This window comes from Salmo salar, chromosome 26 (assembly GCF_965601325.2).
Source record: "Salmo salar chromosome 26, fSalSal1, whole genome shotgun sequence".
Lineage (NCBI taxonomy): Eukaryota > Metazoa > Chordata > Actinopteri > Salmoniformes > Salmonidae > Salmo > Salmo salar.
The window spans coordinates 32,988,384-33,002,125 of NC_138316.1; the positions used below are offsets into that span (position 1 = coordinate 32,988,384).

Here is a 13,742-nt window from a genome sequence, read left to right on the forward strand (position 1 = left end):
TGTTAAAGCTAATGGAACCTACATGCACATTAAGAACAAACCGCATTGGCAGATGTCCAGCGTAATGAATTCAACCCCAGCCTTTATCAAAATCTTTACACTTCTGTATTCACATGTAAATGCAGTACATTTCCTACAGAACACATGAACACCGACATACTGTTCATAATTCAACATATGTTGCACAGTAACAACCATTCCTTAGAGCATCACATCTGATGGGCGAACCTGAATCACTGAAAGACAGCACCAAGAGTTTCAATCTCTTAAGTTTGGATCAAAGTAGAGCTGTACTTTGTCCTCCACATAAGTTTTAGACAGTAGCTGGGTTTTATTAGAATATTCTAAAATCTGCATTTTCCCACCAGAGATGTTTATCAAATTGACTTGTTGTGGATAAAAGGCTGATGTATTGTACATAGAACTTTAAAAAAAAAAAATGGGGTCCATCACATTTTTAACTCTACTGATGGTTTTGTTGCGTTATATAGCACATGGTTCCACTCTGGTGTTGGCAGATACAGTGTAGCTACAGCCGACATGAGATTACTATGGACTGGCAGATACAGTGTAGCACCAGCCGACATGAGATTACTATGGACTGGCAGATACAGTGTAGCACCAGCCGACATGAGATTACTATGGACTGGCAGATACAGTGTAGCTACAGCCGACATGAGATTACTATGGACTGGCAGATACAGTGTAGCACCAGCCGACATGAGATTACTATGGACTGGCAGATACAGTGTAGCACCAGCCGACATGAGATTACTATGGACTGGCAGATACAGTGTAGCTACAGCCGACATGAGATTACTATGGACTGGCAGATACAGTGTAGCACCAGCCGACATGAGATTACTATGGACTGGCAGATACAGTGTAGCTACAGCCGACATGAGATTACTATGGACTGGCAGATACAGTGTAGCACCAGCCGACATGAGATTACTATGGACTGGCAGATACAGTGTAGCACCAGCCGACATGAGATTACTATGGACTGGCAGATACAGTGTAGCTACAGCCGACATGAGATTACTATGGACTGGCAGATACAGTGTAGCTACAGCCGACATGAGATTACTATGGACTGGCAGATACAGTGTAGCTACAGCCGACATGAGATTACTATGGACTGGCAGATACAGTGTAGCTACAGCCGACATGAGATTACTATGGACTGGCAGATACAGTGTAGCTACAGCCGACATGAGATTACTATGGACTGGCAGATACAGTGTAGCTACAGCCGACATGAGATTACTATGGACTGGCAGATACAGTGTAGCTACAGCCGACATGAGATTACTATGGACTGGCAGATACAGTGTAGCTACAGCCGACATGAGATTACTATGGACTGGCAGATACAGTGTAGCTACAGCCGACATGAGATTACTATGGACTGGCAGATACAGTGTAGCTACAGCCGACATGAGATTACTATGGACTGGCAGATACAGTGTAGCTACAGCCGACATGAGATTACTATGGACTGGCAGATACAGTGTAGCACCAGCCGACATGAGATTACTATGGACTGGCAGATACAGTGTAGCACCAGCCGACATGAGATTACTATGGACTGGCAGATACAGTGTAGCACCAGCCGACATGAGATTACTATGGACTGGCAGATACAGTGTAGCTACAGCCGACATGAGATTACTATGGACTGGCAGATACAGTGTAGCTACAGCCGACATGAGATTACTATGGACTGGCAGATACAGTGTAGCTACAGCCGACATGAGATTACTATGGACTGGCAGATACAGTGTAGCTACAGCCGACATGAGATTACTATGGACTGGCAGATACAGTGTAGCTACAGCCGACATGAGATTACTATGGACTGGCAGATAGTGTAGCTACAGCCGACATGAGATTACTATGGACAAAGAGCGAGATTCTTTATTTGTCAAAACAGCAACAAAGCATCGATCATCATGTCACCAGAATAAGACCCTGGATATTTATTGGAAAGGCACATCAAGCTCATCACCTTGTACCTTCACCACCCTGTAAAGTTAACATATTTAATCTGTAGCCTAAGTCGTAGTGGGAGGACCACACAAAATGTCATCGTGTGACTTAAATTTACTTAGATGTATGATGTCTATCTCAATATTAGTGTAGAAAAGCGTTTCCACCGCCATTTCTTGCATTAGACATTTTAGACACAAAAAGATCCTACCTTGTCTCAGCGATTTTAGCATGTAAATCTTGGTGAGAATAAAAAGTGGGATGCATGCCAGCAAAGTCACTACACAACACAATACATTAATAGCACTATAACGGTGACAAGCGGTGCCCACAACCTGTTAGGGCCGACATAAAGCTGTCCCATAACAAGCTACACCTGGCTATCAGCAGAGCCTTGTCTGGCAGGGAAACACTTCTTTCAGCTTCATTTACTGCCTTTTAAAAAAACATGGCTGACTTGCTTAAACAAATGTGGTTTCTACTGACAATTGAGATGTACAAACTACGGCATAAGGGGGGAGACCGGCAAGCCACCTGCCCTGAATGATGGGTCGCCACTGCCTTGTATAGCGTATTTTGTTTTATCGACATTTGGAAAGTTACAACATTTATATTATATCTCTATGTGGAGCGCGCCAAATCTTTTGCCAAATTCCAAAATCAAAAAACTCAAAGTGCAAGAGCAAAACTAAGATGACAAGGTTACCTGACTGGCAGGTGAGTGACGTACTTTACTCGTATGAAAAGGCTGGATGAAAAACTGGTTAGTAAGACAGTTTGTCAGCTATTTTTGGAGGCCTTGGTGGTGATTGTGTGTCTCTCAGCATCTCCCAGCGGTAGTTTTGGCCTCTCTCCTCCCTGCAGCCTCAGCGTCTCCCAGCGGTAGTTTTGGCCTCTCTCTCCTCCCTGCAGTCTCAGCATCTCCCAGCGGTAGTTTTGGCCTCTCTCCTCCCTGCAGCCTCAGCGTCTCCCAGCGGTAGTTTTGGCCTCTCTCTCCTCCCTGCAGTCTCAGCGTCTCCCAGCGGTAGTTTTGGCCTCTCTCTCCTCCCTGCAGCCTCAGCGTCTCCCAGCGGTAGTTTTGGCCTCTCTCTCCTCCCTGCAGCCTCAGCGTCTCCCAGCGGTTGTCTTAGCCTTGTTGATCAGTGTGTGTAGGTAACAGTAGAAGTACATCAGGTTGTCGTACTGTCCTGTGTACTCCTGTCTCAGACACAGCTCCTGGTAGTCCTTGAGGAAGTAGTAGACAGCCTCTATGGTTGCCAGATAGGTGTCTGGAGAACCTTTCTGATGGCGCCAGAAACACGTCTTCCTGGTCTTCAGCTCCACACGGAGCAACGCTGCAGGGACAGAGAAAAGAACAGTCCATCAGTCATTATCAGGGCCAGGAGTTTTTCCTATTCACGTTGTGACCCGACCAGGAAAAACTCTGGGCTCTAGTTGTAGGCTATTAACTAGGTAATAAAGTAGTTCCCCCATGTAATGTACAGCACTTTAAGCTACATCAATGCTATATCTATCATAATTACCCTGTAGCCTCTCATCTGTGATGATTCTGGTGGTCTGGTTCCATGTGCTATCGATAAACACCACTCTCTGGAGGGGACAGGCCCCTGGTGTCTCAGTCTGGCCCTCTATCCCTGCTTCCCCTCCCCTCTCTTCTGTGTGTGTGGCTCCTGATGTCTGTCCCTCAGCCTGCTGTGTGGCCCCTGGCGGCTCCTCGGCTCTGGGCCTCTTTGGGGACGGTTCCTCATCTGGGGAGGCAGCTGATTTCATGTCAGCCAGGTTCTGTAATCTCCATGTCATCTCCTCCACTGAAACTGATCCAGGACCAGGGAACACCAGCACTACCTAAACATGCGCACGCACACACACACACACACACACACACACACACACACACACACACACACACACACACACACACACACACACACACACACACACACACACACACACACACACACAATACTTGTCACAGTCATTTCAAGTCAACATAATACAAATGGTATTAATATTATCTAATCAGGTTACGTTAGAATGACACATTTTTATGTATATGATGTGGTAGACAAACTGTTTGTTAGTTAATCAGGCTCACATTGTTCTCTGAATAGTTGTTCATATGAGGAAAAGCTGACTAACTTTGTCTGTGTCATCTTCATACTCAGGTATGCAGGGGTAGGTGTAGATGGTGACATCATCAGGGGCGAGGATCTTGGCGTGTATGGCTGTGCTCTTCCCATCAACCTCACTGGGATGCTTGATGATGTCAATCTTTATAGGGAGCTGCAAACAAGTTAGAGGAAGTTTACAGTGTGACCAACCATGTTCATCAATTACAGGTCAGGTATTACCAATACAAACAGTCACCACATGTACTGTGAATTGTCTCAAACGTGTATCTATACCTACACCATAAGCTTGATCATTAGTTGAATCAGGTGTGTTCTTTCATGATGGGCTGTAACAAAAGCCTGCATCTGCACCAGAACCGAAGTACACTTCAATCTAGTGTGTGTGGCACCGTAAGTTGTACTATCTCTGACACCCCATATCTGCAGGCTAGTGCTTTAATAAAACCCATCAGACTGGCCACTACAAGCCTGTGTGCTTAAATAAAACCAATCAGACTGGCCACTACAAGCCTGTGTGCTTTAATAAAACCCATCAGACTGGCCACTACAAGCCAGTGTGCTTAAATAAAACCAATCAGACTGGCCACTACAAGCCTGTGTGCTTTAATAAAACCAATCAGACTGGCCACTACAAGCCTGTGCGCTTTAATAAAACCAATCAGACTGGCCACTACAAGCCTGTGTGCTTTAATAAAACCAATCAGACTGGCCACTACAAGCCTGTGTGCTTTAATAAAACCAATCAGACTGGCCACTACAAGCCTGTGTGCTTTAATAAAACCAATCAGACTGGCCACTACAAGCCTGTGTGCTTTAATAAAACCCATCAGACTGGCCACTACAAGCCTGTGTGCTTTAATAAAACCCATCAGACTGGCCACTACAAGCCTGTGTGCTTTAATAAAACCCATCACTGGCCACTACAAGCCTGTGTGCTTTAATAAAACCAATCAGACTGGCCACTACAAGCCTGTGTGCTTTAATAAAACCAATCAGACTGGCCACTACAAGCCTGTGTGCTTTAATAAAACCCATCAGACTGGCCACTACAAGCCTGTGTGCTTTAATAAAACCAATCAGACTGGCCACTACAAGCCTGTGTGCTTTAATAAAACCCATCAGACTGGCCACTACAAGCCTGTGTGCTTTAATAAAACCAATCAGACTGGCCACTACAAGCCTGTGTGCTTTAATAAAACCCATCAGACTGGCCACTACAAGCCTGTGTGCTTTAATAAAACCAATCAGACTGGCCACTACAAGCCTGTGTGCTTTAATAAAACCAATCAGACTGGCCACTACAAGCCTGTGTGTGTTATGTTTAATAGGGCCAATAAGGAGAACAGCGCTCCAGATCTTTCCCTGACCTTGACGGAGGGGATTTCCTGCTGGCTGACGCCCACTAAAGAGCAGCAGGTGTAGCAGAAGAACATCCGGGAGCCTCCGCAGCTAGAACACTTCAGCCTGCCTCTCTGCTGCGCCTGCTCCAGCTCCCTGTGGGGAGCCAGCTTCAGACCATGGAGGGGAGGGGAGGCAGGGTTCTGTTTGGTTACTGGTTTGGAGTCCTTGTCAGGATGTTGGCTTTTAGCCAGTGGTGATTTGGGAGAGGAGGACACGTCCACGCCGCCGGGACTGGCTAGCACGTCCAAACTGGACATCCTGCTGTCTGACTGGAGGTGGCTGACAACAAACAAAACATCAGGTGCACAGCCTGGGACGTAGTTATACCAGTTAGCTAAGTAGTTGGCTCGCTACTAAGCAAGTCACAACAAATAAGTCAAAAGCCTGCATTTCAAAACATTGCAATGTGGATAACTCATTCAAAAGATATAGAATTTTAAATCAATGGTCCCTTCTATTGTCACAAGAAAATGCAATGAGTAATTTCAAAAAAATATATATATGGTTTTAAATACATTAATACCAATAATGAAAAAATACAATGTTGACACAGGTATGTTGAGAATATTGGTCTATTGAGAGAACTTTTCTACCCATCTCAGCTAAAGTGGGGTGGGAAATACTCAGTCGGTTCCCTACTAACCAAATATGGTTAGTTTTGGAGTGGGACTGTGTAATACATACCCAGCAGCACTTCGTTCTCCGCCCCCTCTAACGCCCAATGCAATATACTGTAATAGACAGTACATGGGATATATATTGGCTTGTAGAGAGAAAGGTCTAAAAAGTTGTCTCCACTAACGTGGGCTGGGAAATACTCAGTAGGGCCTCTACCAGGGTTTCCTTTAGCTGGTAATTGCTTTTGGCCGTTCTTTTTTTTATGCAGATAAAATTGTTGCCGGCCAAATTGACCAGGAGAAAAAACAATGGTAGACAGGCTATCAGTGCATCACCCACCACTTTACAATGTGAGCTGGAGGCAGTATGCATTTTTAAAACATACTTAATTGTTTGAAACCCGAATGTTTGACCACATTGTGAGGCATGTCTTACATTGCTTGAAAACCCAACCATAGAAACATGAAGGCAATTATTTTATAAAGACTTCATAGGCGTCACACGAGTTTCAAGTTTGGGGAGCATATCATTTCTTCTACCGATCTGCGTGCCAGTTATGATTTTCATATGCACATTTTCATGGAATAGTTTAATTTCAACAATAACATTTTTTGGTTTCTCAATCATTGTCTCGTGGTTAATTAAAACATTCTTAATGTTAATCAGCACCAGTCTCTGACATATGGACACATTTATACACTGATCATTGGTGGTTAAATAGCTTAAATGATCGCATGGAGCTCAGCGATGGCCGATGCAGCCGTTGGCCTAGAACTTCCATTATCAACTAAGTTAAAATACATAAAGCCGACAAATAAAAACAGTAGAAAATATACTGATAAATTCGGATTCTTTCACATTCATCTCTCAACTCAGCCTGTCTGCCTCCCTTTCTATCTGTCTGTCTTGGCTTGAGCAACAACTTTAAACATCAGCTACCTGAGCTGCTAACCGATCGCTGCAGCTGTACATAGTCCATCTGTAAATTGCCCACCCAATCTACCTACCTCATCCCCATACTGTTTTTATTTTACTTTTCTGCTCTTTTGCACACCAGTATTTCTACTTGCACATCATCATCTGCTCATTTATCACTCCAGTGTTAATCTGCTAAATTGTAATTATTCGCTACTATGGCCTATTTATTGCCTACCTCCTCATGCCTTTTGCACACACAGTATATAGACTTTTTTTCCCTACTGTGTCATTGACTTGTTTATTGTTTACTCCATGTGTAACTCTGTGTTGTTGTCTGTGTCATACTGCTTTGCTTTATCTTGGCCAGGTCGCAGTTGTAAATGACAACTTGTTCTCAACTAGCCTACCTGGTTAAATAAAGGTGAAATAATTATATATTTTTTTTTAATCCCACATACAGTGTATTGCGTTGCAGAGATAGGAGTGGCTGAAGTAAGGAGTCACCAGTACTCTGTATTAAACCCGTTGCCCAGCACAAGAGACCCATTTAAGTTTTGCAGAATCTATTGAATAATTTCAATAACATTATTTGTATTTTATTAAAAGTGTATTTCTTTAAATATAGCCTACACAATAGCTTAACATACCAGTATCTGTTTAAACTTTCAAAATACATGCTGGTATAAACAATACAATATTTAAATTATCAAATTATCCATACATTTATTCAGAGGTCGTTGCAATGCTGTGAAAAAAAGTTGTACCACAGAACAATGAGACAGATATTTCACCGGATGTATAAATGTGAAACCTCCGCTTGGCGTTTCCACTCACTACCAAGTATGGTAGTAAGAGGAAGCCCAGTGGAAGAAGATGGATTTTGGCCGATATTGTGCAAATTTCTCATTGATGAAATATTTGATCTCAGGACAGTTTTCTGTAACCAAAACTAGAATATGTTATGAACAGAGTGGACTGCGTTTTGTAGACTTTAACCTTTGCCAAAGTTGTACAAAATTGCGTGGTTTAGAAGGAGCGCAAAGGTGAATTTAGTTATTGCACACTTCAGAGTAGGAAGTTCCTAACGGAAATATGCATATTATTGCTAGAACGGGCTAATATAATCTCGCTAGCTCGTGCTTGGCTCTGCCCACTCTGACTAATTTGTTCCGATTGGAAACGACAGGCTGTGGTCTATCTTGGTTTAGTTATAAAAGTATTTGGTTGTACTGCACCAGAGTGCCATTTTTTTAAATATATTACCAAAGTTTAGCATGTCTTTACAAGGGGAATGCCGGGCATAATATCCCGTTGCTAGGAGAACGGTAATGTCAGGACTGCAGTGTGCAAGCAAAGAGTTTTATACCTAACCCATTGTGCTAACTTAGTTAGCTAGAATCTTGTTGCAGATAATGATAGCTAGCTAAATTAGCTTGAGGCTATAAACACGTTCATATAGCGATACAAGGAATGTTTTTATCTAACCGTGGAAGACATAAATCCCATTTCACAATTCATTAACGTTACCTGTTAAAAATGAGACGCGATCCAATTGATTTAGAGCAATTGTCGATGTACTCTGAAGCGGAGCAAGCATGGACTCGTTCTACGCCGGAAGTATCAACCGGAAGAAGTTAGCAGCGCGAATGTTAATGAGAGCTGTTACCTAGCAACGGAACACATGCGTAATATTTTTACAGCCAGGGCTGAGCATCTTTGGAGGGTCAGAGACAAAACATGACTAAACAACAAGACCCAGAGGACGATGAAGAAATCCTGAGCACGTTTGAAAAGTTTGTTCGGAATCAGGGACTGGTAAGAAAAGCCTTATAAACAATGGTTATTTATTAGATACTGCTGCCAATGTGTTAATTTGACGTTAGCTAACGTTAACCAGTAGTTCCTAGCACAGTCCAGGCAAGATTACATAGTGTAGACAATTTTGTTTTCTCCCATATGTTAAGCTGTAAGAATTCTCTTGATAATTGTATACACTACCGGTCAAAAGTTTTAGAACACCTACTCATTCAAGGGTTTTTCTTAATTTTGACTATTTTCTACATTGTTGAATAATAGTGAAGACATCAAAACTATGAAATAACACATATGGAATCATGTAGTACCCCAAAATATATTTTATATTTGAGATTCTTCAAATAGCTACCCTATTTGAAGGAGTTCCCACATATGCTGAGCACTTGTTGGCTGCTTTTCCTTCACTCTGCAGTCCGACTCATCCCAAACCATCTCAATTGGGTTGAGGTTGGGTGATTGTGGAGGCCAGGTCATCTGATGCGGCACTCCATCACTCACCTTCTTGGTAAAATAGCTCTTACACAGCCTGGAGGTGTGTTGGGTCATTGTCCTGTTGAAAAACAAATGATAGTCCCACTAAGCCCAAACCAGATAGGGTGGCATATCGCTGCAGAATGCTGTGGTAGCTATGCTGGTTAAGTGTGCCTTGAATTCTAAATAAATCACAGACAGTGTCACCAGCAAAGCACCCCCACACCATCACACCTCTTCCTCAATGCTTTACCGTGGGAAATACACATGCGGAGATCATCCGTTCACCCACATCACGTCTCACAAAGATATGGCGGTTGGTACCAAAAATCTCAAATTTGGACTCCAGACCAAAGGACACATTTCCACTGGTCTAATGTCCATTGCTCATGTTTCTTGGCCCAAGCAAGTCTCTTCTTATTGGTGTCCTTTAGTAGTGGTTTCTTTGCAGGAATTCGACCCTGAAGGCCTGATTAACACAGTCTCATCTGAACAGTTGATGTTGAGATGTGTCTGTTACTTGAACTCTGTGAAGCATTTATTTGGGCTGCAATTTCTGAGGCTGGTAACTCTAATGAACTTATCCTCTGCAGCAGAGGTAACTCTGGGTCTTCCTTTCCTGTGGCGGTCCTCATGAGAGCCAGTTTCATCATAGCGCCTGATGGTTTTTGCGACTGCGCTTGAAGAAACTTTCAAAGTTCTTGACATTTTCCGTATTGACTGACTTTCATGTCTTAAAGTAATGATGGTCTGTTGTTTCTCTTTGCATATTTGAGCAGTTCATAATATGGACTTGGTCAATTACCAAAATAAGGCTATCTTCTGTATAACACCCCTACCTTGTCACAACACAACTGATTGGCTAAAACGCATTAAGAAGGAAAAAAATTCCACAAATGAACTTTTAAGAAATGCATTCCAGGTGACTACCTCATGAAGATGTTTTAGAGAACGCCAAGAGTGTGCAAAGCTGCATCAAGGCAGAGGGCTATTTGAAGAATCTCAAATATAAAATATATTTATATACTACATGATTCTATATGTGTTATTTCATAGTTGTTATGTCTTCACTAATATTCTAACATGTAGAAAATAGTAAAAATAAAGAAAAACCCTTGAATGAGTATAGGTGTTCTAAAACCTTTGACTGGTAGTGTAGGTTTTTGAGATGGATAACAACATGATAATAATCAACATAAATACTCACATGTAACAAATAGTCCTACATCATGATACTGAAACGGTCTCTCAACATTTTCTGTAGGTTGACTGGCCCGTTGCGTTTGAGGAGAATATAGAGATATCATCCCACTTCAAACATTACAGTCATCTCAGACTACTATGACTACTTTAAAGTAAACGTGCCGTTCCCAGTGGAGGTCACCATGTCCTTCTCCAAGAGCATAGAGGAGCTATATTCCAAGATAAAACTACATGCATCCATAATGTCACAAGAACAGAGCAAAAACAAGAATGCGGAGTCAGTGTTTGATGATATGAATAAATGTAAGTAGCTACACTACCCACAGCTCTCAAATTCACCATCAGACCAAATTGTGTATTTCTAACCCAGATCATTGAAACATAGGGCTGCTGTGAAGTGGTGATACCGTTGCCATTATCTCAATGTTTCTTTCTCAGATAAAATGTATGTGCAAAGAGCACATCGAATCATGAAAGAGCAGGTAATGATTTTCAGACAGTGAAATTGCAGAGTTGCAGTTATAATTATTTGTATTAGATTTGATCATTAAATAGGATGATTCTGATTTACAACAACGTTGACTGTTTAATTCCAGAGTGAGGCAGTGTCACGGAGCTTGGACATCAAGGTGAGTCTGTTGTCTTGTCTGTTTATGGCTCTTTACACCATGAGGGACATACAGTATCTCACAAAAGTGAGTACACCCCTCACATTTTTGTAAATATTTGAGTATATCTTTTCATGTGACAACACTGAAGAAATAACACTCTGCTACAATGTAAAGTAGTGAATGTACAGCTTGTATAACAGTGTACATTTGCTGTCCCCTCAAAATAACACAACACACAGCCATTAATGTCTAAACCGCTGGCAACAAAAGTGAGTACACCCCTAAGTGAAAATGTCCAAATTGGGCCCAATTAGCCATTTTCCCTCCCCGGTGTCATGTGACTCGTTAGTGTTACAAGGTCTCAGGTGTGAATGGGGAGCAGGTGTGTTAAATTTGGTGTCATCGCTCTCACACTCCCTCATACTGACTGGTCACTGGAAGTTCAACATGGCACCTCATGGCAAAGAACTCTCTGAGGATCTGAAAATAATAATTGTTGCTCTACATAAAGATGGCCTGGGCTATAAGAAAATTGCCAAGACTCTGAAACTGAGCTGCAGCACGGTGGCCAAGACCATACAGCAGTTTAACAGGACAGGTTCCACTCAGAACAGGCCTCGCCATGGTCGACCAAAGAAGTTGAGTGCACGTGCTCAGCGTCATATCCAGAGGTTGTCTTTGGGAAATAGACGTATGAGTGCTGCCAGCATTGCTGCAGAGGTTGAAGGGGTGGGGGGTCAGCCTGTCAGTGCTCAGACCATACGCCGCACACTGCATCAAATTGGTCTGCATGGCTGTCGTCCCAGAAGGAAGCCTCTTCTAAAAATGATGCACAAGAAAGCCCGCAACAGTTTTGCTAAGACAAGCAGACTAAGGACATGGATTACTGGACCCATGTCCTGTGGTCTGATGAGACCAAGAAACTTATTGGGTTCAGATGGTGTCAAGCGTGTGTGGCGGCAACCAGGTGAGGAGTACAAAGACAAGTGTGTCTTGCCTACAGTCAAGCATGGTGGTGGGAGTGTCATGGTCTGGGGCTGCATGAGTGCTGCCAGCACTGGGGAGCTACAGTTCATTGAGGGAACCATGAATGACAACATGTACTGTGACATACTGAAGCAGAGCATGATCCCCTCCCTTCGGAGACTGGGCCGCAGGGCAGTATTCCAACATGATAAGGACCCCAAACACATCTCCAAGACGACCACTGCCTTGTTAAAGAAGCTGAGGGTAAAGGTGATGGACTGGCCAAGCACGTCTCCAGACCTAAACCCTATTGAGCATCTGTGGGGCATCCTCAAACGGAAGGTGGAGGAGTGCAAGGTCTCTAACATCCACCAGCTCTGTGATGCCGTCATGGAGGAGTGGAAGAGGACTCCAGTGGCAACCTGTGAAGCTCTGGTGAACTCAATGCCGAAGAGGGTTAAGGCAGTGCTGGAAAATGATGGTGGCCACACAAAATATTGACACTTTGGGCCCAATTTGGATATTTTCACTTAGGGGTGTACTCACTTTTGTTGCCAGCGGTTTAGACATTAATGGCTATGTGTTGTGTTATTTTGAGGGGACAGCAAATTTACAGTTATACAAGCTGTACACTCAGTACTTTACATTGTAGCAAAGTGTAATTTCTTCAGTGTCACATGAAAAGATATACTCAAATATTTACAAAAATGTGAGGGGTGTACTCACTTCTGTGAGATACTGTATCTCTCTGGTGTTTACTTAGTTAAACTGAGTTGTGTTTCTCCAGGACTATGACTACCCAGGGTTTGATGCAGTCGAGGACACTGACATCCCAGGACATCCTGATGCCTTACAGCGTCTGAGGCCCAAGGCTTTAATGTACGTACCTGCAATCTTATATCTACTCTGTGTGTATGTGTACCAGACCAGAGTTCTGCTCTCCCTCATCACAGGGGAATACTGTGGCAGCTCTGCAACCAATCACGTTAATCTAAGAAGCAGCCAGGCTCCTATTAAAGTCCTGTAGTATTAACAGTCCCAGGCTACATCCTAAATGGTACCCTATTCCCTATATAGTGCACTACTTTTAACCAGGGCCCGTAGTTTCCCATAGGGCTCTGGTCAAAAGTAGTGCACTATACAGAAACGGAGAGACAAATGAAAGGCAGAGTAAACCAGCGCTGGGTTAGGTCTTATTTATAACCACAAACACTAATATCCATCCATCGCACTGAAAGCCAGATGTGGCCGGTCCGGGTGATGGAGAGCAGACTTGTTATGGTATGTCAGGTCTCACAGATACCTGAGCTGTCACAGCTTTTAGGAAAAAGAGAAAGGGATCGCATGCAGACTTCGCATGCACGTCAAGCACATGTGTATTGAATGTGGCCCTCTCCCGCTCTCGGTGCATGCGATCGGATTCGACTGCATTCCAAACACACATGATTAATCTCTCACACATGTACTGTAGCTCTGCTGCTGTGTGGCAGTCTTTAACGGCAGGGTGGATTGGTATTCATTGAAAAGTAGATTAGAGATTAGCTAGTTATCTGTAATGCTTTATTTAACACTCCTGTGTCAGCTGGTATTTACCGTCACAATTGGTAACTACCTA

At 43.1% G+C, this 13,742-nt stretch overlaps 1 protein-coding gene across 1 annotated transcript; it reads right to left on the minus strand.

Annotated features, from left to right (window-relative positions):
• Window positions 1-1,905: 1,905 nt before the first annotated feature.
• On the minus strand, window positions 1,906-8,673 carry dtwd1 (DTW motif tRNA-uridine aminocarboxypropyltransferase 1). Its single transcript, XM_014176201.3, has 5 exons — window positions 8,589-8,673; window positions 5,492-5,804; window positions 4,132-4,275; window positions 3,516-3,837; window positions 1,906-3,326 (listed from the first exon to the last, which is right to left on the minus strand). The coding sequence occupies exons 2-5, from the start codon at window positions 5,780-5,782 to the stop codon at window positions 3,097-3,099; spliced, it is 987 nt and encodes a 328-aa protein (XP_014031676.1). The 5' UTR covers window positions 5,783-5,804; window positions 8,589-8,673; the 3' UTR covers window positions 1,906-3,096.
• Window positions 8,674-13,742: the final 5,069 nt, after the last annotated feature.

What these genes read in the sequence shown, in the direction of transcription:
- dtwd1 (XM_014176201.3), bottom strand. Translation starts at nt 5,782, where the DNA reads ATGTCCAGTTTGGACGTGCTAGCCAGTCCCGGCGGCGTGGACGTGTCC. An exon ending in AGGAAATCCCCTCCGTCAAG is followed by an intron (nt 4,276 to 5,491) that starts GTCAGGGAAAGA and finishes ACTTGTTTGCAG; the next exon opens with CTCCCTATAAAGATTGACAT. An exon ending in ATGAAGATGACACAGACAAA is followed by an intron (nt 3,838 to 4,131) that starts GTTAGTCAGCTT and finishes GCGCATGTTTAG; the next exon opens with GTAGTGCTGGTGTTCCCTGG.